Genomic DNA, 25735 nt, shown 5'->3' with positions numbered 1-25735 from the left:
TGGCTAAGAAGCAGAGGCAGCCATAAGCTGGGAAGCCTATGGTCACATCCTTACATTCCAAACTAGTCACACTGAAATAAGGTGCTATTGGGCTGTTAGGCATTATCAGGTCAGGACTGTATTCCTATCACCTCCAGAGAAAGGAAAGAGCCTAGAAGATGATTTAACTGGGAATGGATGATTTAACTGGGAATTGGTCCTGCTTCGAGCAGGGGGTTGGACTAGATGACCTTCTGGGGTCCCTTCCAACCCTGATATTCTATGTAAAAGGAAACTTAGTTTGATAGCATCCTGTCTGGCAAGAACTCACTTATCAATAGCTGGGTTGTGAAATCTTCATTTCATCCGATGAAGTGAGCTGTAGCTCACGAAAGCTCATGCTCAAATAAATTGGTTAGTCTCTAAGGTGCCACAAGTACTCCTTTTCTTTTTGCGAATACAGACTAACACGGCTGTTACTCTGAAACCCTTCATTTCTTTGTTGTTCTGTCACTGTAGTCCCCATTTCCCTAATTTATGTCTGTATAATCTCTGTCTGGTTCTGTGATTGTTTCTGTCTGCTGTATAATTAATTTTGTTGGGTGTAAACTAATTAAGGTGGTGGGATATAATTGGTTAGATAATCATGTTACAATATGATGGGACTGGTTAGTTAAATTTCAGTAAATTTATTGGTTAAGGTATAGCTAAGCAAAACTCAAGTTTTACTATATAGTCTGTAGTCAATCAGGAAGAAAGGGGGTGGGGAATGGGAACAGGGAATGGGGGTGGGGAAACTGGAATCATTTTTTGCTAAGGGGGAGAAATTAGAATCACGTTTTGCTAAAGGGGGGAATGGGAACAGGGACACAGGCAAGGTTCTGTGGTGTCAGAGCTGGGAAGGGGGACACTAAGGAAGGAAACTGGAATCATAGCTTGCTGGAAGTTCACCCCAATAAACACTGAATTGTTTGCACCTTTGGATTTCGGGTATTGTTGCTCTCTGTTCATGCAAGAAGGACCAGGGAAGTGAGCAGGTGAAGAAATAAGCCCCTAACACAAGGCTTTAAATAATAATATAAAAATAGAAAAAAGACAAGAGTTAAAAGAAAGTAGAAAGTAAACTAAATGGCTGCACAGAAGGATAGTTTGAAGATAGCATTCATATTGTAAAAATAAATGGAACTAAAAACATGCGTTCTTATCACCTTCTCAAACACTTTGGATCCAAGTCTGCAAACACTATGGCACATACGTAAAATTACATATATATAATTTATTTGCAGGTCTATTGACTCTAAGGTCTTCCAGACAGAGACAAAAGCCTCAACCCTGAAACTGGATCCAGGCAGACAGACCCTTGCCCCTGTGAGTCAATAGGGCTGTGCACAGTCACAAGTGCCCAACCATGCAGATCACATTGCAGGTTTGGAGTCCATGACTTCCTGTATATTTGAACACAGCTTATCATCTCTGTAATAATAATTAAGAAATTTTAAAATAACAGTGGCATTGCATGTACACTTACAGCATGGCGATAAAAAGGAAGAAAAAGAAAACTATTTTTATTCCTATAATTCAGTTTTAACAACTTGGCTTAGCCAAAAATGCAATTCAAAATCCTTTGTTTTCATGTTATATTCAGAGGATCATTTCAAACTTTCATAAGCAGTCAATTTGTGAACTACTACTAGATAGTGCAAAATTCTCTCTGGGACAATCCAGAAAGTGAAGAACTATCAGTTGATGAAACTCTAATGGTCTTTTCACATTAAATAATTGTGAAAAATCAAAAGAGAGAGGAGAACATTATTACAAGCACTTTCTCTACAATGAATACTTTTAAAATTGATTTATGGTGGAAATAACTCCCCCTGGGAAAAACACGTGTAACTCTGGATAGCCCACCTGGAACCATAACAGTTGCTTAGCAGGACCAGCCTCTTTTGGCTGCATTGAAAGACCGAGCATTACCTTTTCTGGATTTATTCCTGAAGTAGAATAGTCATTAAACTTTTTGAAAAAGTAAATTCTGGAAAAATTACTTTTATTGCTGCATGCTGACAACAGAATATACATAGTATCTCTGCTGAGCAACAGAAATACTTTTTATCCATAAAGATATATACCAGTATACTGCATTATAGGTGGAAAAGAATTTAATTTTGGCAAAGTTTATAGTTATACCAGATACATATTTCATGTCTATTACCATGAACTTATTCTGTATATATACTGTATTCCAAAGGATTGTTTAATTTTATACTTATTAAAAATGACAACTTTCCAATGTAAAGTTAAGAACTAAATCATACATTCTCCACTCTTTTCTTCATATCTGTGTAAAGAATTTCAACTCATTCAACCAATGTAATAAGGGCACAATATTGGGCTCTCCTCCTTTCCACTGACACCCCAACCATTATAGTAGAGGGGGATTCTTACACATAGCCCAACCCAGGCACCACAGAAAAGATCCAAAGATCACCACACCTTACATGGAGAAAAGGTTTGTGATTACAGAATCCCAAGTGGGATAAAACATGTCTATTTCACAGACCATCTGAGACAAAATCTGATATGGGAGGAAGAAGCAGATCACTTGCATTGCTTCATCTTGTATTAGCAGCTATGAAGTGATTGTGCAGGCAGCACGATCAGCTGGTGGTGAGGATTCAATATTTTTCTTATGTAGCATAGATGTAATAAGTGGGCTTTGCTCCACAGCTTAGGGTTGGGCCCCTAGAGCTTGGCCTTTGGTACCTTTCTACTTACATACAAGCATACAAGATAACTGGATGAACCGAATGCCTATTATACAAAAATACTTCACCTAAACACACACACACAGTGTCCCTCTCACATACATACGTGCACACACAGTGCTGAGCAGAAAAGCAATAACAAAACACCTTTATCAGTTACAGCCATCTGTGTTCCTTTAGTTTGATCCAAGCACTTTGGCAGGAATGCGTAGTTTTCTCCTACCCAATATGAACTTGCCCAGCAAAGAAAATGTTCACTCCCACTTCCTTCTTTCTCCACCAGTACAAGGGTCAAGCAATGTTCTAAATCTGTCAGTGGCTGGACTTAAAAAAATAAGACATCACTGCCTATGTTTAATTAACTATAATCTCAACAGGATCATTTAACTTTTTTTGAATAATTACAACCATTTGGTACCATTATGCAAGGAAATAAAAAGATGACAAAAAATGGGATTTTCAGTTTAATGCATACAAAGCAGTTAGTATTCAAACATTTACTGAAAATATTACCATCTGCATAGAATACTGAAGCCTTGTTTCTTCTTCTTGAGCATTAAAAGCCCCTCAGTGCACCCTCAGCTACTAGATAGTAAAAAAGAAGGCTGATGTGCAAACCGATGTAATAAATTCTTTTACAGGTCAGCACAGTTATAAATTAATCCTTGCGTAATTTAAAGTTCCTTGATGCTACCTTATAGGGTGAAAAATCCATGTTGTCTTTAATTTGTGTATTGAACTCCAAAAGCTCCAGAACTTCTCCCAGTGAAGTCAGTGACACAACTCCCACTGACTTCACCAAGATGAGCAGAGTCAGGCTCAAAAGGCAGTAAATTAAGTCTATTCACAAACAAAAGTACAGATATTTAAACAATAAAAGAGTAATAAACCATAGCATTAGCCTTCTGCTTGCATACATACTTCAAATGTCAAATGTTTCCTTGGGTTTCTATACTACAAATCTCTTTAATCCATCAAAACTTCGTCCTGTCAGAAATTGAGAGGGGGAAAAACCCACCAGGGTACAGAAAATATAATTCGGTAACAAAAGCCCAGGGAAAATATCACGTTTTTTTAGGAAGACACTATACAGATGTAAAGGCATCTATCTGTATTAATCTTTCCGAAAATATTCCAAGAAAATCCCATTCATTTATGAAAAATAGCTTCAAAGAAGTTGACATTTAAAAGTCTAATCCATATTGCTTTCTTTTTTGCTTTTCCTAAATCACAGTCTGTTCCTGAGGCAGCATAACTGCACACTGCCCCTTATGCAGAGCTTGTAGCAAACCACAAGTTCTCTCTCTCTCTTTCTGCCTTGTGATATGAATTCAGTGTTTTCTGTCTCCAGCATGAGTTATCATGTACCAAAGCTGCTTTTAAAACACAAATTACTATTGGAATACAACTGAAAATTGTCCTAATTAAAAATTCACTTTACAAAAATGTTAAATGCAATGGCCCCTAATGGAAGAAAATAAGAATGGACCATTGGTCTGACCCAGTATGGTCATCTATCCCAGAATCATGTCTTCCAACAGTGGCCAATGCCAGGTGCTTCAAAGGGAATGAACAGAGAGAGCAGGGAAATTATCAGGTCATCCATCCCTTGTCATCCATCCCCAGCAGCTGGCAGTCAGAGGCTTAGGGACACCCAAAGTGTGGGCTTGCATCTCTGAGCATCTTGGCTAATAGCCATTGATGGACCTATCCTCCATGAACATACCTAATATTTTTTGGCCTTCACAACATCCCCTGGCAATGAGTTCCACAGATTGATTGTGTTTTATGAAAAAGTAATTCCTTTTGTTTGTTTTAAATCTGCTGTGTATTAAGTCAATTGGGTGACCACTAGTTCTTGTTCTACGTAATGCGGTAAATAACACTTCCTTATTCACTTTTTCCCTATTCTGATCTGACATCATTTTTAGAGCACTATAAGTCAACTAAAAACAAACAAAACAAACAGTACTTGTGGCACCTTAGAGACTAACAAATTTATTAGAGCATAAGCTAACTGACTCTCTACGTATGCTAGTGTAACAAAGAGGAAAAATCAGGATAAATATGTCTGGAACTATCAAGGATTGAAACTAATATAAAGTTCACCAACTAGATATTTTTCATCTATCCCAGATATAATCATTAGAAAAAACATCAGCTAAAAAGTTTGACCATGCTATTTAAATGATTTATTATTGCACAAGCTGGGTACGGATTCCACATACAATTCAGGAAGGAAAACTATAGATTTGTACAGGTGAGATAGCATATTCAAGTGGTTAGAATTAATACTTTGTTGCTGGAAGTTAGAATTCCCAGTTTCCAATAATGGAGTGGCCAATAAATCTGAAAATTAATAGGTTAGCAGTAACCAAACACAAGGAGAATAGATGTTTGATATACGTATATTTGGCTAAAATTTTAAAATTATTTTACCCATTTATAAATTAATACAAAATTAGTCTGAAAAGGTTTAAAAATGGAAACAAATATTTGAATGTACTTCCAAATTACAAAATGAGGAAAAGCTTTAAGGGACTTTATAAATAAAAAAGTACTGCTTATGAGGTGCAAGTACTTTCTTTGCATCATTCAGCTCTGCACATGAGGTATGCTTGAATGTCAAATTAATATTCAGTTCAATAACAGTATCTAAATACTACATATGAAATTTCATACTAGAAATCACATGTGAAGATGGGATTTTACTCCTCCCAAACACAATATATACATACATTGTGGCATTTTAAAGAATGCCCAGCATTGCCCCAAGTCTGCTGCCACTGAAGTCGATGGGAGCAAAATCATTAAATGGGAGCAAAATCAGCCCAACACAAAAGGAGTTAGACGCCTAAATCCACATTCTCAAAACCCCTACTCAACTGGTCTAAGTTTCCACCAGTAAAGTCATTTAGATGCCTAGGTTTTTGCCAATAGGCATATGCAAATCTACCTAAGTCCTGATGGTGTTGCTGGTGGCCCCTTACACCCAATAACCCAGTAATCAGAAGAATATGGGAGACTTGGGTTCAAGTTTGCACTCTGCCTGATTTGGAGCAAGGACCTGAACCCAGGTCTCCCACCTCCCAGGGGAGTGCCCTAACCATTAGATTATCAGGTATTCTGAGGTGGGTCTGTCTTATTGAAGCAGTTCCACTATTTATGAAATACTTAAATATTCATTGAGCCAGAAAGAGAGGGAGAATGAGTCTATAACCCAGTGATTAATGCATTCTCCTGGGAGACCTAGGTTCTAGTCCCTGCTCCTGAGCGATTGAATATAAAGGGGGCACCACAACTGTAGTTTTTGTAAGAAAGGGCTGACTGACCTGGCTTCGGTGCCTACCCCCATGGGGACTCGCAGCTGTGGGGGGAACAGCCACCTCCATCCAGCCTGGAGTTAGGTGTCTAAGGGCACGTCTTCAATGGCAACATTAAAGCGCTGTGTGGCAGCACTTTAACGTGGCTTGTATAGTCACAGCATAGTGCTGGGAGAGAGCTCTCCCAGCGCTATTAAAAAAAACAAAAACAACACACCTCCATGAGAGGAATAGCTACCAGTGCCGGTGCACTGTTTACTCGGGCACTTTGCAGTGCTGAAACTTACAGTACTAAGGGGCGTGTTTTTTCACACCTCTGAGCAAGAAAGTTGCAGCGCTGTAAAGTGCCAGTGTAGATAAGCCCTAAATTCCTTTGAGGGGTGTGGTTTAGGTCCCATCCCTGCCCTCCGCATTTCCTAATGGCTTGTTTAGGCAAATCCCCGCTCAGCATGCTGGCTTCTATGAATCCTTAGGCCTAGTCTACACTAGAGAGTTAGGTCAACATAAAGCAGCTTACATCAACCTAATTATATCAGTGTACACACTACAGCCTTGTCCTGCCTATGTAAGTGCCCTACTAGACTGACATCATAACTCCACCTCCATGAGAGGCGTAGGGCTTATGTCAGTATAGTTAGGGTGATGCACCTATGTAGCATGTAGCTACATGTAGCACTGTCTTACTTACATTGGTTCTGATTCTTGTCAATTTCACAGCTGTGTGTGCTGGAGCCAGGACATTGACAGGAAAAGCTGGTAGGTTCCCTGTTGCGAACCTACCCCTGGGCTCGCAGCTCGGACAGTCACCCCAAAGAAAGTGGTGGGCTCCAGCTAGAGCCTGGCTGCCCCAGGTGGGAGCCCAACTGCACCCAGGCTCCCAGCTCCCCACTGGGAGTGCAGACCTAGGTGTTGGAACTAGGGGTGTAGAGGATGCTGCCGCACTCCCTGGCTTGAAGTGGTTTCCATTATATACAGGGTTTGCAGTTTGGTTCAATGGCTCTCCGCATCCCCACTATAAAAATTGTTCCAGCTGAGAGCTGAGAGCCCTGGAGCTGAAAGCCCTGGCAGTAGCCGGGCTCCCAGTAGGGAGCAGGGAGCTGAAGGCCTGGCCTGGGCTCCCATCAAGGAGCAGAGCTGAGAGCCCAGGCAGCAGCAGTGCTCCATGGGGAGCAGAATTGAGTGCCTAGGTGCTCAGCTCCCAACACTGCCCCTCTTAAATCGGTGGAAGCGCTCCTGGTGAGGGATGCGCACCACCACCAAAAGGAGGGTATTGTGGACATGAAAAACCACAGCAATTACTGCAGTGGCTGTAAGTTGACTTAACATAGGTCATCTTAAGTCTGTATGAAGACATGTCCTTGGGCACCTAGCTCTCCCCTTGCATTTTACAGAGCACCTAGCTCAGTGCAGAAGATTGCACTGGGTGGCAAGGCACCTAGAGTTAGGCAATGCAAACCTGAGCCTAAGTCCCCTGTGTAGATCTAGTCTAAATTTTCTGAAAATCCCATCTACAATTCCTAAAGTTCATAAAATAAGTAAATTCCTAATTAAAACCAGTGGAAGATGGGGCTTGACACTGGCCATTATGCACATAAGTATCTAATAAACTGTCCAACGATAAATGCCGCAACCAACAACCTCTGAACATGTTTTCAAGCTAAAGAAAGCTGTAAAGTATTCAAACACTCAGTGAATCAGGAGTGACTGCCGCTGTTCCGTCAATGCCATCCATCCATGCTTGTAAATGAAAATATATTTACCCATTACAACTCTGAGATTAAAATGAATGAAAAGGAACATGTAAAATACCACACAAGTTTAATAATGGGAGATGTTAAGAATTAACAAATCATGCTTTTTAAATATTAAACTGGATCTGGGGCTTTTACTCATACCAAGTACCAGGCATGCAGCAGCAGCAGCAGCAAAGGTAAAAATATAACAGAAGCGGGTCAACACCAGCCTGAGACTCCACCATACCTTAGAAACACAAATTTTAGCCTAGAAAAGGGGGAAGAGATCTGTCCTTAAACCACCATCCCTTATAATGATAGAAGTTCAATAGGTACAGTGGGATCAACCAATACCCTTACATACTCCAGCCTTGAAATATGGTTTTATGGTTGTCTCTCCCATGTACTATTTTTTATTATAAGAATTTATTGAGCTCAGGTTCTTAGGGGCATGTTATAACTTAACACACTCTTTACAGTCTGTCCCAAACTGTGTATGGCTCAACATGCAATTCGTTTGTAATGAACCTTTGTCAATAAGGCCAATTAACTTACACTGCATGAATAATGAAAGCTTTTATTGCTGTTCACCATAATTGTAAAAGTAACAGTCAACATTTAAACTAACATGCCATAAATCTAACAGTTTACTAACAAAGTCTAGATTAAATTCTCTGTTCATGTAAATTCATGCAAATCCACTGACATCAAATGTGTGACCAAATGTCCATGTTCTTTTGTTTCTTTTTTCATATACCAGCTATATTATAGCAAACAAAACAAACAGCCCACAGAAAGGGGTAAAGAAGAAAAACCTCACCAATTTATTCCCAGTTGTTTCATCAGGGTGCAGGATTTCAATCACATACCCCACAATGAAGCTGACCACAGGGCCAGCAAACAGACCTCAGGGATATTCCAGAGAATCAAGAAGAAGCAAAGGCTCTATGCATGGAGGACCACTGTCACTGAGCCATCTTTATATCTCTTTCTGCCCCCTGCACTGTCCCCTTGGCACTGCGGCTCCTTGGGAGGCCTGCAGTAGAGGTTTCCTTAGCCAGAGGCTGCCCCAGGAAAGCCTCTTGTAAGGGGATTCCATCACAGAGGCACAATGGGGAGTCAGTGGAAAGTTAATACAGTGAAAATGGATTTCCTCTTCCAAAAGAAGAAACCTTGAAGACTACTTCCTAAAGGTTAAAACTTTTGATTTTGCTGAATGCTTTTACCAGATGTCATCAGAATGCCTTTATGTCTACATATCTGGATAATGTCTAGATTGCTGTGTTAAACATATTGCAACCCATATATAAAATATTTGCATGATAGTTCATGGATATGATATGACAACCATGAATTGAGATTTAACTGATCAAAACTGCATTCATGTGCATGTAGTCTGCACAATAATTTTTATATAAATATTAAACACCAACGAAAATGCTCTATTTTTTTCTTTTTTCATAGTTGACAGTACAGACATTAGTGCTTCCTTAAAACCCTCCTTTGGGATTCTTTTGCATTACTATTGTTAATGTATGTATTTTTAGAGCATAACTATGGCTTTTAGTTTTTCAATTGTTACTATTTGTCCTTTTGGTATTTGCTACAGTGGAAAATGAACAAAAATTGATCACCATAAAAAACAAATACATAGCTGACAGTTTCAGACTCAAATGGTCTAATTGAGGCAATATTTATTAGGAATTGTGAGAAAAATCAAACTAAAATAAAGAAATACCATCTCTAACAGATCTAGTTTTATTCCTGGCAAAAGTAAGGCTGTAATTTTACTGAAATCAATCATAAGATATACCACAACAATCTGGCATCACTTTTGCCAACTATATGCCTAAATATATTAGGCAAACTCTGTTTTGTTTTCCTTTTCTCTCTATTCTTATACATTTCATTTCTAATTAATTAGACCACCCGAGGCATGGGGCTTGTCTTCAGACAGTTTTCGCATTGATATAATTAAATTGGTAAGAAAAACCAATTTAGCTACAAGCAATGCAACCCTCTAGTCTAGACACATTTGAAACCAAGCTGTATCAGTATAACTGTGTCCACACCAGGGGGTTGCACTGATTTAACTAAAATGTTTTTTTTCTTTCAGATTTATCAGTGCAAAAACTGTGCAGACTAGTGCTTAAACTGTTGCTGAAAAATGTAATGCAAACTGTCCCAGGGAGGCAAGACAACCTTCAACCTCTTAGAAACAATAGGTTTCAGAGTAACAGCCATGTTAGTCTGTATTCACAAAAAGAAAAGGAGGACTTGTGGCACCTTAGAGACTAACCAATTTATCTGAGCATAAGCTTTTGTGAGATGAAGTGAGTTGTAGCTCACGAAAGCTTATGCTCAAATAAATTGGTTAGTCTCTAAGGTGCCACAAGTACTCCTTTTCTAACCAATTTATTTGAGCATACGCTTTCGTGAGCTACAACTCACTTCATCTCACAAAAGCTTATGCTCAGATAAATTGGTTAGTCTCTAAGGTGCCACAAGTACTCCTTTTCTTTTTTAGAAACAATAGTGAGACTTTCTGGATCCTACTGCCCTCTGGATTCTCAATCAAAAGGGTATAGACAAAGGAGTCCTCTCCCATTGGGGTGTAGTCCAACAAATGCACATGGGAAATGCACAATGACAATTGAGAACCCTAACCCTAACCCAAAGACACCTATATAAAAATTGATAAGTAGCTGTAATCAATGGATAACCACTGACTATTTCATGAAATGCTGAATCTAAGATTCAAAGAACCTTTTTTACAGAAACCCACATTCCAGTAAGTTAGGTGTAACATTTTACATGGCAAAGGTAGGGACTATTGAAGTCAATGGGATTTGAGAGTTTTTCAGAATTTTGTATGAGACACTCTGAATGTGGCAGGATTAGGCCAATTAAAATGATGGTCTAGTTATGTGACATTATTCCTAAATTCATAATGTAACATGAACGCTATGAAGAAATAACGAAGAAAATATATTTTACATTCCCAAGATAATGCATTTTAACCTAGGATTTTTAAGCTAATAATAATGCCACATAACTAAAACATTGTGAGAAGTTGAACAGCATAAACTGCACAGCACAATAGAAAGATGTCAAATTTTTACTACGAAAAGGATTTAAGTAAAAGAAATATGAGTTAAAAAAGAACATTTCTGAATTTATTACTGGACACAAATTGGTTTGGAATAAATGTGTGACATAGTATAATGCATGGTCATCTCTCACTTTACATCAAGAAAAGCACTTAATTTAATTTCCAGATCAGTGCAAACTACAGTAATATGTGAAACAATCAACAACTATCCCATTAGAATCCATAATACCAAAACCAAAGGCAATTTGGCTTTGGCTTTAGAACCTTGACAAGGGGTCACATTTACTCTGTTTACTCAGTATGTCATAAGTGATTTCCTTTGTCAGGCTACAATTAGTATGCTATGGATCACTAAAGAATAAAACAATCTATAAATAGTATGAATACAAGGAATACTCCATTGTTCTTACATAAATAAATATGATTTATGCCAGATAATATTCATCTAAAATATTCCTGGTTTAGATTTTCTAATTTACTGTAATGTAAAACTCTCCAGTGCTGCATATTAAACACTTTATTGCAAAAGTAGCTTCTTAAATATATTACCATGCCAACCCACAACTTCCCATTTCTCAGGCAAGAGGATATTAAATGTGTAACAGTCTAGGCAACAGCCCTGAAGTCAGGAATTCAGTCTGAAGTTAGAGTATGATATTTATAATAATAATTAGCACTTACATGGTACTTCACATATTCAAATCACTGTACACGTTATAATAGTTATGTTATGCAGTTATGATTTTAGCCAGCTCTCACTGAAGTCAAGGGGAGTTTTGTTACTGTCTTCAGTAGGAGTAGGTTCCAGTTTACAGTGTCCAGATTTTCACTCTTCTCCAGCTCTGCACTATTTCAACACCACTGTGTCCTCTAAACTTTGACTGGGGCTGGACAGAGTGTTTTCTTCTCCTAAGTGGATTTTTCTTTGAATATGGCAGGAACAAAGAAATGTCTGAACCTGGATTTAGGGGAGACAGTGTTACCTACTGGGTTGAGAACTGGACCAAGACTCAGGAGATCTTTTACTATTATCAGCTCTGCCACCAGCTTGCTGGCTAACCTTGGGCAATTCCCTTCATTGCTCTGTCCCTCAGTTTCACAATCTATGTAATGGGGAAAGTGACAAAGACCTCGTTTGTAAATGAGCCTTCAGATCTACTAACGAAAAAACACTACATACATTTTATTAATTATTATTACGACTTTCTCCTCTCAATGTTTTCCTCACCTACACCAATGCTAAATCTCAATTTAAAAAATAATGAAACACATTGTTTTCCCTGGAACAATTTTAGAGATTCTTATTATCTATTTTAATTAGCAGAAAAAAGATTCCACTTACCACCTCCTAACTCAGTACCCACCCACCTATATTTTCAGGGCAACAAGAGGGAACTCTCTAAGACACAACATTCCTTAGCCCAGATTCCCTGAGGGTGACCAGTGGTCCCAGGCATACTACTACCTCAGTTACAACACAACATACATTTGTAACCCACTTATAGAATGAGAAAACAAGGAGTTTTTTTAAAAAAAATGCAAAATCTAGTGTGTTTTTGGAGCCATTTCATAAAGTATTAATTACGCATGTTATACTTATTAAAAATGTAGTCATCGGGTTAAAAAGTTCAAACATCTGTTGACAGAGATTAATAAGAAATGTATAGAGGGGATTGGGAGGGAATGAGCTAAAAAAATCAATTTCTGCAAAATTTAAACTTAAGAGGAACATTAGAGATGTATACAAAATAACAAATGGTATAGAAAAGACCAAATTAAGGGGCTTGGTTTATGTTTTCTCATAACACAAGAACAGTGGGACCTAATTAAATTATAAGAGAACAAATTTGTAACTGATACAAATTTAAACAACTTGTAAGTAGCCTGTGGAACTCATTGCCACTGGGTATTATTGCATGAAAGAGTTTAGCAGGATTTAAAAAGGATCAGACATTCAACTGGATAATAAGAATATCCAAAATTACACTAGCTGAGTTAAACATTTAGTATTGCTAACTCTCGGTATTTGACCATAAATCTCGCAATAATTAGTGCTTCCCATAAAGCCTCAGTTCCTAAAATTCTGTGGTTACATGAGAATCTCATGTTTCATTTCTTAAAATTAATAAATTTCTAATCCTCATAGTAGGGGAGAAAAGAAAGACAATGAGCCCAAAGGCTCCAAAACCAGACAGCAAATAAAAGGATCACATATATTATTTTTTTTAATTGCATGATTTTTAAACTAATCTCATGATTTTGGGACTTGACTAATGATTTTGGATTACTTGGGATTAGCATTACTTAATGTGTATATGCAATATAAATCCTATTTCTTCAAGACATAAACTGACTGATGTTTAGAAAAAACTCTGCATAAACATGTTAATACATCATTGTATACTACAATGATTTGATACACTCCTTGGAAATATCTGGTATGCACTACCGGCAGATATGAAGTTCATGGACCAAAGGTCTAATCCCGTATGAAAATTCCTATGGGGATGGATGTGGAGGATGGAAAATGATTTTCCCTCTGACTCACCCAATCCAACATTGGTAATTCAAATTTATCAGACATATACAAAAGGCATAAGTGGAGTCCAGGGACAGAATCCTGGTATGAATTCCAGCATCATGCCACTTCCCAACAGATGGGGGTGCAGGGGTTAGGTTTCTGAGGCAAGAACTGGCCCTGAACTTCACTGGTCTCTCTCTCTCTTCCTCCCCCCCCCCCCCCCACCTCTCACTCACACACGCTATTCTTTTATATAGGCAACTAGCTAGAAAGTGTCTGGTAAACATTTCCAAGCCTGAAAATATCCCCTGACACCATACTAGCCATCTATCACATACCTCCAGGCCTCTTCAAGCCTCCGTTGGAAAAGCATTAAATAACCCATTCTTATTTCTCATGTTCTATTACTGTCCTCTTCACCATTCTGAGCAAACAAATGTAACACTGAGTGCTCTCTGAATCACTTACGTGCTACACAGCATTTAAGATGACGTTTGGCCACAGTGCTGCTGTAAGCGTTCCAGGCTGTACAGGAGAACCAAACAGACATTCTTCTGGGCTATTTATTCTACCTTTTTCTTATCTGGTTCAGAAGTAAGATCTGCATATCCCTTGTAACACAGCTTAAAAAAAATGCAAAATACGATTGCTCTCTCATTAACTAAGCATAGCTTTAGAAAACAGAGTACTTGACCTACTAGCCTCTAATTATAGTAATAACTTTATAGATGTCTCTGGTTGAGCACTAAGAAAATGTAAAATTGTATCTACAGCACTATCTGCCAAAGAGGCTCTTTAAATCCAAACATATACTAATAAAAAGAGGTAGGTGAAAACCTTACAAATAAGAATGTTTAAATATAACAGTATTACATGTGGCAGGGTTGTATGTACATATACACAATATAATTCAATAAAGATAAGTGCAAAGTACTTACACTTAGGAAGGAAAAAATCAAATGCACAACTGTCTACGTGGGGAACAACTGTCTAAGTGGTAAGTACTTCTGATAAAGATCTAGGCACTATAGTGGATCACAAACTGAATACAATTCACCTATGTGATACAGTTTTGAAAAAGGCTAATATTCTGGGCTGCATTAACAGGGGTGTTGTATGTAAGACACAGGAGGTAACTGTCCCACTCTGCTAAGCACTGGAGAGCACTCAGCTAGGGTACTGTGCCCATTCGGGGTGCCACACTTCTGGAAAATGTGGAGAAATTGAAGAAAGTCCAGAGAAGAGCAATGATTAAAGGTTTAGAAAGCCTGACCTATGCAGAAAGGTAAAAAAAAAAAAAACTGGGCATGTTTAATCTTGAGGAAAGACTGAGGGACTGGATAATGGTCATCCAATAGGTTAAGGGCTATAATAAAGAGGACAGGGAACACTTGTCCTCCATGTCATTGAAGATAGGCCAGGAAGTAATGGGCTTAATCTGCAACAAGGAAGATTTAGGTTACATATTAGGAAAAACTTTCTAACTATAAGGGTAGCTTCCAAGGGAGGCTGTGGAATCCCCCTCACTGGAGGTTTTTAAGAACAGATTGAACAAACACCTCACACGGACGGTCTAGGTTTATTTGGTCCTGTCTAAGTGCCAGAGACTGAACCTGATGATCTCTTGAGGTCCCTTCCAGACCTACATTTCTGTGATTTTGCATTCCTATTCCCTAATCTAGGTTTTGGTGAAATTACTATTAGAATCACCAAATTAAAAAAAAAATTGAATTCAAACCAAAAAGTTAAAGGTCATAACCTGTGGACTTGATGCAAGAAGGCATATTTTAAACTATTTGTAGTTGTGCAGTGGCATTTTCTTAAAAAAGAAAAAGTGAGCAGCAAATTCTGAAATTTAAATCTGTAAATTTAGGAATCAGTCTTTCAAACCACTGCTTTAGCAAAACAAAATATCAGTCAAAGAATAAGGACGCTGATTGCATAGTGCTTATTCAGCACCCTCTGACAACTGGCTTGCCCTTAAAATGTCAATTTCAGTGGTTCTTATTCAAACATGGGGTAAGCAAAGTCTTCCACTGAAAGATAAATCAGTAAATACCATACCCAGGGTAAGGACAGAGACTGCAACTGATTAAGATTTTTTTTAAGTTGATAACGGATGATAATTTATAATACATTTCTAAGGAAACACAGTAAACTAATTATGTTTGTTTTGGGGGAAGAAAGCATTTTAGAAGTTAAAAAGATGCAACCAATAATAATATGAAATCCTAGCTCCTAACCACTGCTTTCAATATCCTTGCACAGAAACACATTTGCTTTTCATTTTAGGAGTGGCTTGTGTTCAACAATTTAAAGTTGGTTTAAGATTTCAATGCTTGCTTTCTTCATGCTCACCATATGCTCTTATTAGGCACTTTTACAAAGTGTGAACCTATTGCAACCACAGGGTCCTGCAAGCCCTTACTCACCCGATCATTCCCTGCTTACGCAAGTAGTCTCAAAATTGCAAAAGTTTTATTTGAAATAAGTGTTTGCAGGAGTGGGCCCAAATTCCCCACTGAGGAAAACTGTTAACCCTTAATACAATAAACCACCATGGAAAATTTTACACACATACTATTCCTCTTGTGCTTTTTTTGCCTTCTTTATATTAATGTTCATAATTTACTTGCATAGTCTGCAAAGAGCAATAATAGGAATCTTGTAATATCAGTAACATGCATAATTTAAATCAATAACCTCCATTTCTAAAATAGCTATAATGCTCAAATTCATAATTGCTTTTCCTAACATGCTATAAAACATTGTACAGCGTATGCAAACAACAAAATAAGATGCCTTATACATATTGACAAATTTCTTTTGACTTTAAAGTTCTTTATTTCTGGCCCAAAACAAACAATTACCTATATAGGAACCCAATCCTGCACTCTTTGAAGTATCACACCAAACATCAAAGTAAAAAAAAAAAAACTGCATGTGTCAAATAACACAAATACGAGTTACTACATTCAGCATAGCTCTTGAAAAAAGCACAGCATTCTTGCTGATTTAGAAACAGTAAAATGTACTTCCATAGGGGAAATATGGACTGGGGCAACTCATGGATGTGAAAGGCTGAACAACACTAAGGTAATGTGCTTAGTTGTGAGTGAAATGGTTGAACCACTGTGCACTTTCGGTATTACCTGCTGGTCGACCGACAAAACAGTGCTGGTTCCAAAAATTCCAATGAGTGAAAACTAAATGACTCAGAGGGAAAAAAAAAAAAAAAAAAAAAAGGAGGAAGGCCTATGGCATAAGTAAAAATATAAGCAAGCCCCACATTTAAGTCTCTATCTAAAAGACAATACTGTGGTATATGCTTCCAGCTGTGTAACAGAGTCTACAGTCAAATACAGCCCTTAGGAAAATGGCAATTAACTATTGCTTCATAACTAATGACCTAAGGCCTATTTCCCCATGGTTTAATATTCAAGCTAATCATGGAGAGAACTTTTTAACACTCTCCAGTGAATCATTTAAAGTGGCATTCTGATAAAGTGTTATAATTTTTACACTTCATATCAATCTGAGGACATCAGCAGGATTTTTTTCACAACCTTTACTACAGTCAGCACCAGAGGAACAGCAGTAACTTTGAGATATAATAGGAGATCCATTTAAGGGAATGAACTGGGCATGAGGCAGTGGAGATCAATTTTGTACAGGCCAGTCCAGGACTATGTCTGAGCTATTCAGACAGCAATCAACTACTGTCCAATTCTCAGAGCAATATTGATATGATGATTCTAGAGAAAGCAACTCAGCCAGAAGTGGATAGGCTTACCACACACACACAAAACAGGTGGGAGAGAGGTGGTGGATTACAGCTAAAATGATGATGTATAAAAGACCCAGAAAAGCCTTTTGCTTAAGACCGAGATATTTGGTATCCAAAAGTTATTTGGGCAGTACCCGTGGCTAAGATGGCAGAAGAGCAGCACTGTACCCATAACTATCAAAATTACGAGGAAAAAAAAACAAAAAACTATTGCCACTGAAGAAACATTAATAACGCTGTTCTATGCATGAACATCCTCAGCTTCAAAGAAACTAGTCTGTTGCAGGTTTAAAGCTTATGTTTCTCTAATGAACCAACAGGTGTCAAGAATGATATTGAAGTTTTCACTTACTTTGATCACCAACATCTGTAAAATCAAAATGGTCAGCTGATATAACAAAAAGCAATTTATTTAGAATATAAAAGATGCAAATATTCATTGAATAAAATATTTTACCTCTGCTCGTTGTGTTCGAGGCAAAACAGCTGATTTTTCAATGGCATAAACGTCCACCAGGTACAAACGTACTCCTTGCTCCCTGTCCAAAATGGCAGCAGTCTGGATTACACCAGTATGGCGCCCAATGGTAAAGAGACGTCCAAAACTTTTGTCTTCACAACGGACTGAAACTATGTAATACTCCACGAGGGCTTCAGAACCCCTTGGACTAGCTGCTTCTATGGATATTACATTAGTCCCAATTGGCTCTCCTTCTTTTAAAATAGTAATATATTTTGGCTGAGTAAACACTGGTCCATCAAGCCCTTGCAGAATGACAGTCATTTCAGTGGTTGATTTCCTTCTTTCAGGGCCAAGGTCTGTGGCTGAAACTATGAGGTTGTAGATGAGCTGAGAAGGCACCAAAGCTGCAGCCACTCTTAGATCTCCACTGTAACGATCCACAATAAAGGTTTCAGTGTCCCCATTGATTATTTCATACTCAACTTCCCCATTTGCGCCTTCATCAGGATCAGCAGCAACAATTGTAGTTAGGACTGAACCAATCACAACTGATGGATCTGCAGCAAGAGCATTTTGTGATATAAATGTAGGAACATTATCATTTTGATCAGTTACTAAAATGGTTACATTCTTCAATGCAAATCGTCTGGATTCTACAGGGACAGCTTGATCAGTGGCTTTCACTGTTAATTCAAAGAGATTAGCAAATTCACGATCTATTTCACCATTAGTAAATATTGTCCCTCTGACTTCATCTATACTAAAATGGTTGCCTCTTGGCATCTGTTGAATGATTGCATATGTTAGCTGCCCATTAATATCTGCATCCGGATCATGAGCAGTCACAGAAACCACAGAACTACCAACAGGAATGTTCTCAACAATAGATTTAAAAACATCCCCAGGAGGAAAATAAGGAGGGTTGTCATTAAAATCCCTAACATGTATTACCACTGACATTGTAGATGACCGAGGTGGCCTTCCTTGGTCTTTTGCTGTTATGTTTAGTTTATACAACGATTGTGTTTCAAAGTCCAATTTTTTTGCAAGAAAAATACTGCCAGTGTTGGGACTGATACTAAAGGTTCCATGGTTATTTGTCCCTGTAATGCTGTAATGAAGGTCAGCATTGTCACCTGAATCAGAATCGGTGGCAGTGACAGAAGATACAAGTTCACCTATTCTCATATTTTCTAAGACATCTACAAGCAAAGTAGATTTAGGGAAGGAAGGACTGTTGTCATTTTCATCCAGTACATCAATGCTTAATGTGCAAGTTGAGCTTAGGGAAACTGTCCCAGAATCTACTGCTTGGATAATAAGTGAATAAGATGCAGTAGCTTCATGGTCCAGTTTACCTATTAATGTTACTTGACCAGTGCCACTGTCAATTGTAAACTGGTGTTCTTCATTTCCTTTAATTACTGAATAGTGAATCAATCCATTACTACCTTCATCAACATCTGAGGCAGAAACTCTTAAAACTTGTGTTAAGTTTGCTGCTAATTCTGATATTGTAGCTTGATAGAGATCTTTTAAAAATTTGGGTGCATTATCATTGATATCCTTCATGTAAATTTGCACAGTTGCCTGATCCTTTAAAGGTTTTGGCAACCCTTGATCTGTTGCTATTACTGTAAGACTAAATACTGCTGCTCCCCTTTGCCTCATAAGAGTTTCCCTGTCAAACTGATGAGTACTTGTTATTTCCCCACTTATTGTGTTCAATTCAAAATCTGGCTGCATATTTTCAAATGAATACCTGACTTCACCATTTTGTCCAAAGTCTTTATCTACAGCACTTATTTTGCCTACAGATGATCCACCATTCTGTTCCTCTTCAAAATAAAATACATAATTGGTACTGTTAAACAATGGTCTGTTATCATTTACATCCTCTAAAATCACAGTAACATTCACAGTAGCACTAAGTGGTTCCACTGCTCTATCAGAAGCAACAACCAGGAGAACGTATCTTTCTTGAAGTTCGCGGTCCAATTCACTCTTTATATACAGCTGGCCATCTGGGAATATGCCAAAGGCATCCCCGGAATTTCCTTCAATTATACTATAAGCTATTTCACCGTTTGCTCCTGAATCCCTATCAGAAGCTTGCACTTTAAAGAATCTGGAATTCACAGGCTCAGACTCTGAAATGGTGACTTCATAGGAAAGTTGATCAAATACTGGTGGGTTATCATTTACATCATGGACGGATACAGTTAGAATGAAACTAGAAGAACGCTGTGGAACTCCCATATCTGAGGCCAAAATTTCCACCTGGTAAGAGCCAGCATTTATGTCAAGTGGCCCTATTAAACTTATGGCACCATTTTGTTCATTGATAGTAAACAGGCCCTTAGGATTCTGCTTAAGGCTGTACATGACCATGCCATTGACATCTTCATCAGGGTCAACAGCTTTGGCTTGGAATATGGTGTGCCCAGCTTTCCAGTTCTCAACCACATTAACGCTTTCCACTGCATGAAGAAAATGAGGGGAATTATCATTTAAATCTTTCACAGTTATATTGACCATGGTATCTCCAGTTATTGCCCCACCACTAGCCACTACTGTTAGCTGGTAAAATGCTTGCTCTTCCCGATCAATGATACTGGCTGTGGTGATCTGGCCTGTCACTTTGTTGATGACAAACATGCCCCTTTGGTCACCTGTTGTAATAAGGTAAGTAATGTTTGTGTTGAGGTCCATTGTAGAAGCAAAAACTGTGCCAACATGATAGCCAAAGGCAACATTTTCAAAGACAACAAAGCTGTATACACCTTGGTTGAAAACTGGGGGGTTGTCCTGAGTGTCCAAAACAGTGATAGTAACTATGGCCTGGTTTTGGGACTGGAGGTTGCCACCATCAGTGGCCACTATTTGCAGCTGGTAGGCAGTCTTTTCCTCCCTATCCAGGGCTATTTTTGTGGTGATGACCCCTGTCTGGCCATGGATCTGAAACCTGGAGTTATCTCCAGCTGAGATACTGTACTTGATTGTCCCATTAGGCCCCAAGTCTGGGTCAGTGGCAGAGACGGTAGTAACATAGCTGCCTGTGGGTTCATTCTCCTGGATGTGTGCAAAATACTGGACCGGGTAAAACACAGGGCTGTTATCATTCACATCCAGCAGGCTCACATTGACTCGGGCTACCGAAGAGAGAGGAGGAGAGCCCAGATCAGTGGCCAGGACCTGCAGGGAGTAATGGTCCTGTTCTTCCCTGTCCAACTGCGAGATGGTACTGAGCTTGCCTGACACAGGATCCAAGCGGAAGACCCGGCGGGGAGCCACCAAAGGGCCAACTGCTGTCACTGATGGCTCAGCCTCCTGCAGGGAGAAGCGCACTGTCCCATTGTCCCCCAAATCCCCATCGGTGGCACTCAAGACCAGCAACTCAGTTCCTGAAGGGGAATTCTCAGCCAGGGACACCTGGTAGCCATCCGGCTGGTTGAAGAGAGGTCTCTGGTCATTGACATCCAGTATGGCCACCACCAGCTGGGCATAGGAAAACTTGGGCTGCACCCCTTGGTCACGGGCACTGATGTTCAGCACCACCTGTGAGGCTGACTCTCGGTCCAGCCCACCAGAGGAAGCCATGCCAATACCCGGGCCACTGGTTCCGGAGCCAGCAATGCCAGTGGTGGTGACCAGGCCACTGTGCTCACTGATGCAGAACCAGCCCAGCTCATTGCCAGAAACAATGCTGTATCTGAGGTTGGCATTGAGACCAGAGTCACGATCGGTGGCACTCAGACCCTTCACATAGCTGCCCGGTGGTACCTCCTCACTGATATTGACCCGATACACAGACTGTCCAAAGACAGGTGGATGATCATTGATATCATTCACAAAAATCACCAGGCTGGCCACCGAAGAGCGGCTCACTGGGGCAGCAACTGCCCCTTCTGGAGGTACAGAGGAAGTGGGGGAGCCAGCTGGTGGCGGGGGGGCCCCATAGTTGTCAGCCACAGCCACAGTGAGGTTGTATGTAGGAATGCGTTCCCGGTCCAGTGCCGCCGCTACCTTGATGAGACTGAGATTTGGCACCTTACTGCTCTGCACCTCAAAATGACGCTGCTCATTTCCTCCAAGGATTGACACTGAGATGTTTCCGTTGGCAGCAGGAGAGTCAGCATCACTCACAGTTAGCAGTGCCACCACTGTGCCAGGTGCCGCATTCTCATCCACTGATGCAAAACGGGAGGTGGCTGGGAAGTAGCGGAATTTCACCCGTGGCTCGTTGTCATTCACATCAAGGAGTCGGATCAGTGCCTCAGCTCGGCCACTCAGCGCCGGCACCCCCCGATCTGTGGCCTGCACGGTTAGTGAGTATTGCCGCCTTGTCTCATAGTCCAGAGGCTCCCGGATACGTATCACCCCACTCTCCGGATCCACCTCAAACGGGATTCCCCCAGCCCCCTCCCCACCACCACCCTCAGTCCCTTCCAAGCGGTAGTGGATGTCAGCATTGGTACCTTCATCAGCATCAGCTGCTGCCACCTGAAGGACACTGGCCCCAACGGGCGCATCCTCAGGCACCCGGGCCTGGTAGAGAGCTTGGCTGAAGATGGGTGGGTTGTCGTTGATGTCCTGCACAGTGACATTAACCTGCAGGTATCCATGCCGTCGTGGCTCTCCCTTGTCCTCCACTTGCACCAGCAGCTGGTAGGTGGGGGTGGCCTCTCTGTCTAGGCCACCCCGAGAGACCAGGTGCAGAAAGGCACCTTCCCCACTGGGATTGAGGGTGATGGTGAGCTGGAAGCGCCCCTCCTCATTGCCAGCCACAATGCGGTAGGAGCTGTGGTCCACGCCATTGGTGCCACTGTCAGCATCGGTGGCGGTGTCCAGAATAAGCTGGCGGCCGCTGCCTGTGTCCTCCTTGAAAGTCACCACAATGGAGGGGTCTGGGAAGACAGGTGCATTGTCATTCAGGTCCAGCACCAGGACACGCACCTCACTAGGATAGGTGGGCTGGCTGGAGAGCACCACCAGGTCCATCACGTCACTGGCCAGACTCTCTCGGTCGATGGTGGCACGGGTGTGCAGCGCCCCCGAGGTGGCATTGATGGAGAAAAGGGCATGGTGCTCACTTAGGCGGTAGGTGAAGCCTGGGCGGGTGACGATGGTGCCCACCCAGGTGCCCGGGAGCTGCTCCTCCAGCACCTGGAAGACCTGTCGGGGCTCAGTGGAGACGTGGAGAGGCAGCAGCAGAAGCATGGCGAAGGGGGGCAGCCAAGACGGAGAGGGGCTGCCTGCTGACAGGAGGCCCATGGTGCTCAGGCGAGGGGTGTGGAAACCCGGCCACCCCTCCCGAAAAAAAAAAAAAAAAACAAGCACACAATCAACGCAGGTCCGGCAACGCCAAAGCGGCGGGGAGTCTCAGGAAGGCAACCAAATCCCCATCAGCAAAGCCATCCAGGTGGGGAAGAGCGGGGGGTCATATCCACAGCGCCGCCCGCCTCTCCCCGCCTCCCGCGCACGGCTCGGCCAGGGCAAGGGGCGGCGGGGCGCTAAGTAGCGGCTGCTCCCCTCGGCTGCAGAGGGAGGGGGTCTGCGGCGAGTTGGCCGGGGGCCGCCTGCCCGCCCAGCGGCTGTGCAGCACGCAGCTCCTCTCCTCGCGGGACGGAGTGACAGACCCCGGCGGGGATGGAGTCCTGCCCGAGGCAACTTCCCCGCCAGTCACGCCGCAGAGCGCAGCCGGGCTCCTCGCCGCCCGCCGCCGCTGGGAAGAGCCCCGCCGAGTGAGTTGCCCCGCGGCACCCCGGCCACGCTCATTCGGCGGCGCGGCTCTGCCCCTCCTGCCGCCGCCGCGGCTGCTCCGGGGCTGTCGGGGGGCGCAGGCAGCGAGCGGCGCCTCTCAGCATGGTCAGCTCGGCCGGGCGGCTTCGCTCAGTTGTACATCCCCAGCGCTCCAGCCCGCCTCCGCCGCGCCGCTCCGGGCTGGGCAGCCGGCAGCCGCAGAAGCCCCGCTCCTCTCACCATGCCAGGGGCGGGGGGCTGTGTGTCGGGGCGGGGGGGGGGGCACCTACAGTCTCACAGCAAGAGCAAAGCCGCCCAGGCGCCCCTCTCCAGCTTTGCCCCCAGGCTCCGGCTCACTTGTAATCCACAGCGCGGGGCTGGCCCCCGGAGCGGCTGGGGGACAGCTCCCCGCTGGCTTGCAGCCCTGCGCGCAGGGCACGGCTAGAGCGGCTGCCTGCCCCGCGCCCACGCAGCGCGCAGCCCAGAGCCACAAAGTTTGCTCCCTACTCATTGAGCTCTTCACTCTTTACTTCCAGCCCCGACTCCCCCCCGATCTCCAATTGGCCTGTTACCGACAGCCCCCTCCCTCTCGCCCTGCCATTGAGCCTCGGCGAGAAGAGTCCCCGCCTCCCCTCCCTAGATGGAGAGCTCAGCTTCCAGAGCCTGGCTGCTGGCCCCCTTTGGGTGCCAATCACACCGCCACGGCTGGAGGCGGGGGTCCTCCCTCTGCAAGCGGCCGGCCGGCAGCACTGCAACAAGGGGGCGGGGGCGGTTGATTAGGTTTGCAGGGAGGAGCGTTAGGTTGCTATAATAATAAATGAGAAAGGGATTAGGTAAAGCGCGTCTGGGAATGCGGTGCGCAGATTTGTATTAACTCGTTCATCCCCTTTGGCAGCAAGCAGGCTTCCCAGTGTTTCCAATAGTGTAAACTTTGCAGCAGGCTTTCTGTCAAACTCCGCACACCAACCCATCCCCCCGAAGAGAAAGCTGCTAATCGCATATACTCTGTCACCCCCCATGCATGTGTTCCCTGCACCGCAGGTCACTACTTCCAGAGCCCTGCACCCCAACCCATCCTGATGCGACAGTGCTACAATCCCTGGTCTGGATCCTCGCAGATCCACCCAGTATTTGCCCTCCTTCCCGCAGATTTAGATCACTAGTGATGCAAGGAACATGTTTACACTTGGCTGACCAGACAGCAAGGGTGAAAAATGGTGACACTTTTTTTTTCCCGGGAGGGAGGGTATAGTTGCCTATATAAGATACAACCCATCCTGGGAAGCAGGGATATTCCCCTTTTATTTGTTGGTAGAAGGAGAAGATAAACGTGTTCCCCATTTAACCAGTGTAATTGGTGGAATCAGGGCCAAACATTGGCCTGATGCAGGCTCTAGATCCTAGGTCCAAGTATATCTGCAATACTCCTGTGATGTGATGCTATACAGTTAGGGGGGTTGGGCCAAAATTAGCCAGGATCCACATGCCAGATCTTGGGGGGTTCAGCGCTGCCCTGCTGGGATGCATCAGGCTCTGAATTTTAGTGGTGCAATGAGAGTGGCTTGTTTTCTGTTGGGGGCAGGTATCAAAAATTGGTTGAATCCAGGGAGATCCAAGGACCAGAGCTAAACGTTTTATGTGCTGGTGCTGTGAGGGATGTGTCAGGGCCTGGGTTTCTTTTGATGCAATAGAGCAGATAGGTTTGTTCTCCATTAAGCTATGAAATGTGGGGGAGTGGGGCCTAGAACAGGATCCAGCTTTTATCCTTTTCCTTGAACAATTATTTTTCCAAGTCCTCGGAGAGAGGGAAACCCCCTATGAAAATACATTTTGCAAGGAGCTTGCCTGTTTTGTAAGCAATGTATTTTAATAGTCATATTAACAACATTTTGGTCCCCAGTGAAATAAATTCAATTTTAATTAAAAAAAAATCTGAGCAATGTAAATGGAAGTTATGCTAAAACAAGGTGATTGACAAAGGTGTGTCTATTCTTAAAAACAAAAATGATGTGGCCACAGGCCTGCATTTCTTTGTTTAAATGAAATCTTTAGAAAAGCAAGGAACAATCTGCAATCAAGTTATTTTTATCCTCAAGAAAATATTCAGCTATGCAGCAACAAACTTCTAAATAAATCAAGTGGATGTTTAGGATATTGTGAATTACACACAGCAATGAAGATTTAAGTGTCTGCATTTCCACCACCTTGACCCTCAGCATGTTTGTACCTTCAAATGCAGATTAGTCACCAAGCAATGACTGGAAACTCAACTACTGTACAGGTAAAGAGTGCCCTCTAGTGTTCTTTCGT

At 42.0% G+C, this 25735-nt stretch overlaps 1 protein-coding gene across 1 annotated transcript in view; it reads right to left on the bottom strand.

Annotated features, from left to right (window-relative positions):
* FAT4 (FAT atypical cadherin 4) overlaps positions 1-23686 on the bottom strand; it is a 233508-nt gene extending 209822 nt beyond the window's left edge. The window contains exon 1 of the mRNA XM_084627409.1: positions 17678-23686. Coding sequence (XP_084483535.1) covers positions 17678-22957 — 5280 coding nt within the window. The 5' untranslated portion in view covers positions 22958-23686. The remainder of the gene's footprint in view (positions 1-17677) is intronic.
* Positions 23687-25735: the final 2049 nt, after the last annotated feature.

Source organism: Lepidochelys olivacea (assembly GCF_965140295.1).
Source record: "Lepidochelys olivacea isolate rLepOli2 genome assembly, chromosome: 4".
Classification (NCBI taxonomy): domain Eukaryota; kingdom Metazoa; phylum Chordata; order Testudines; family Cheloniidae; genus Lepidochelys; species Lepidochelys olivacea.
The sequence above is the reverse complement of the archived record's forward strand: the minus strand, read 5'-3'. Positions and strand labels throughout refer to the sequence as shown.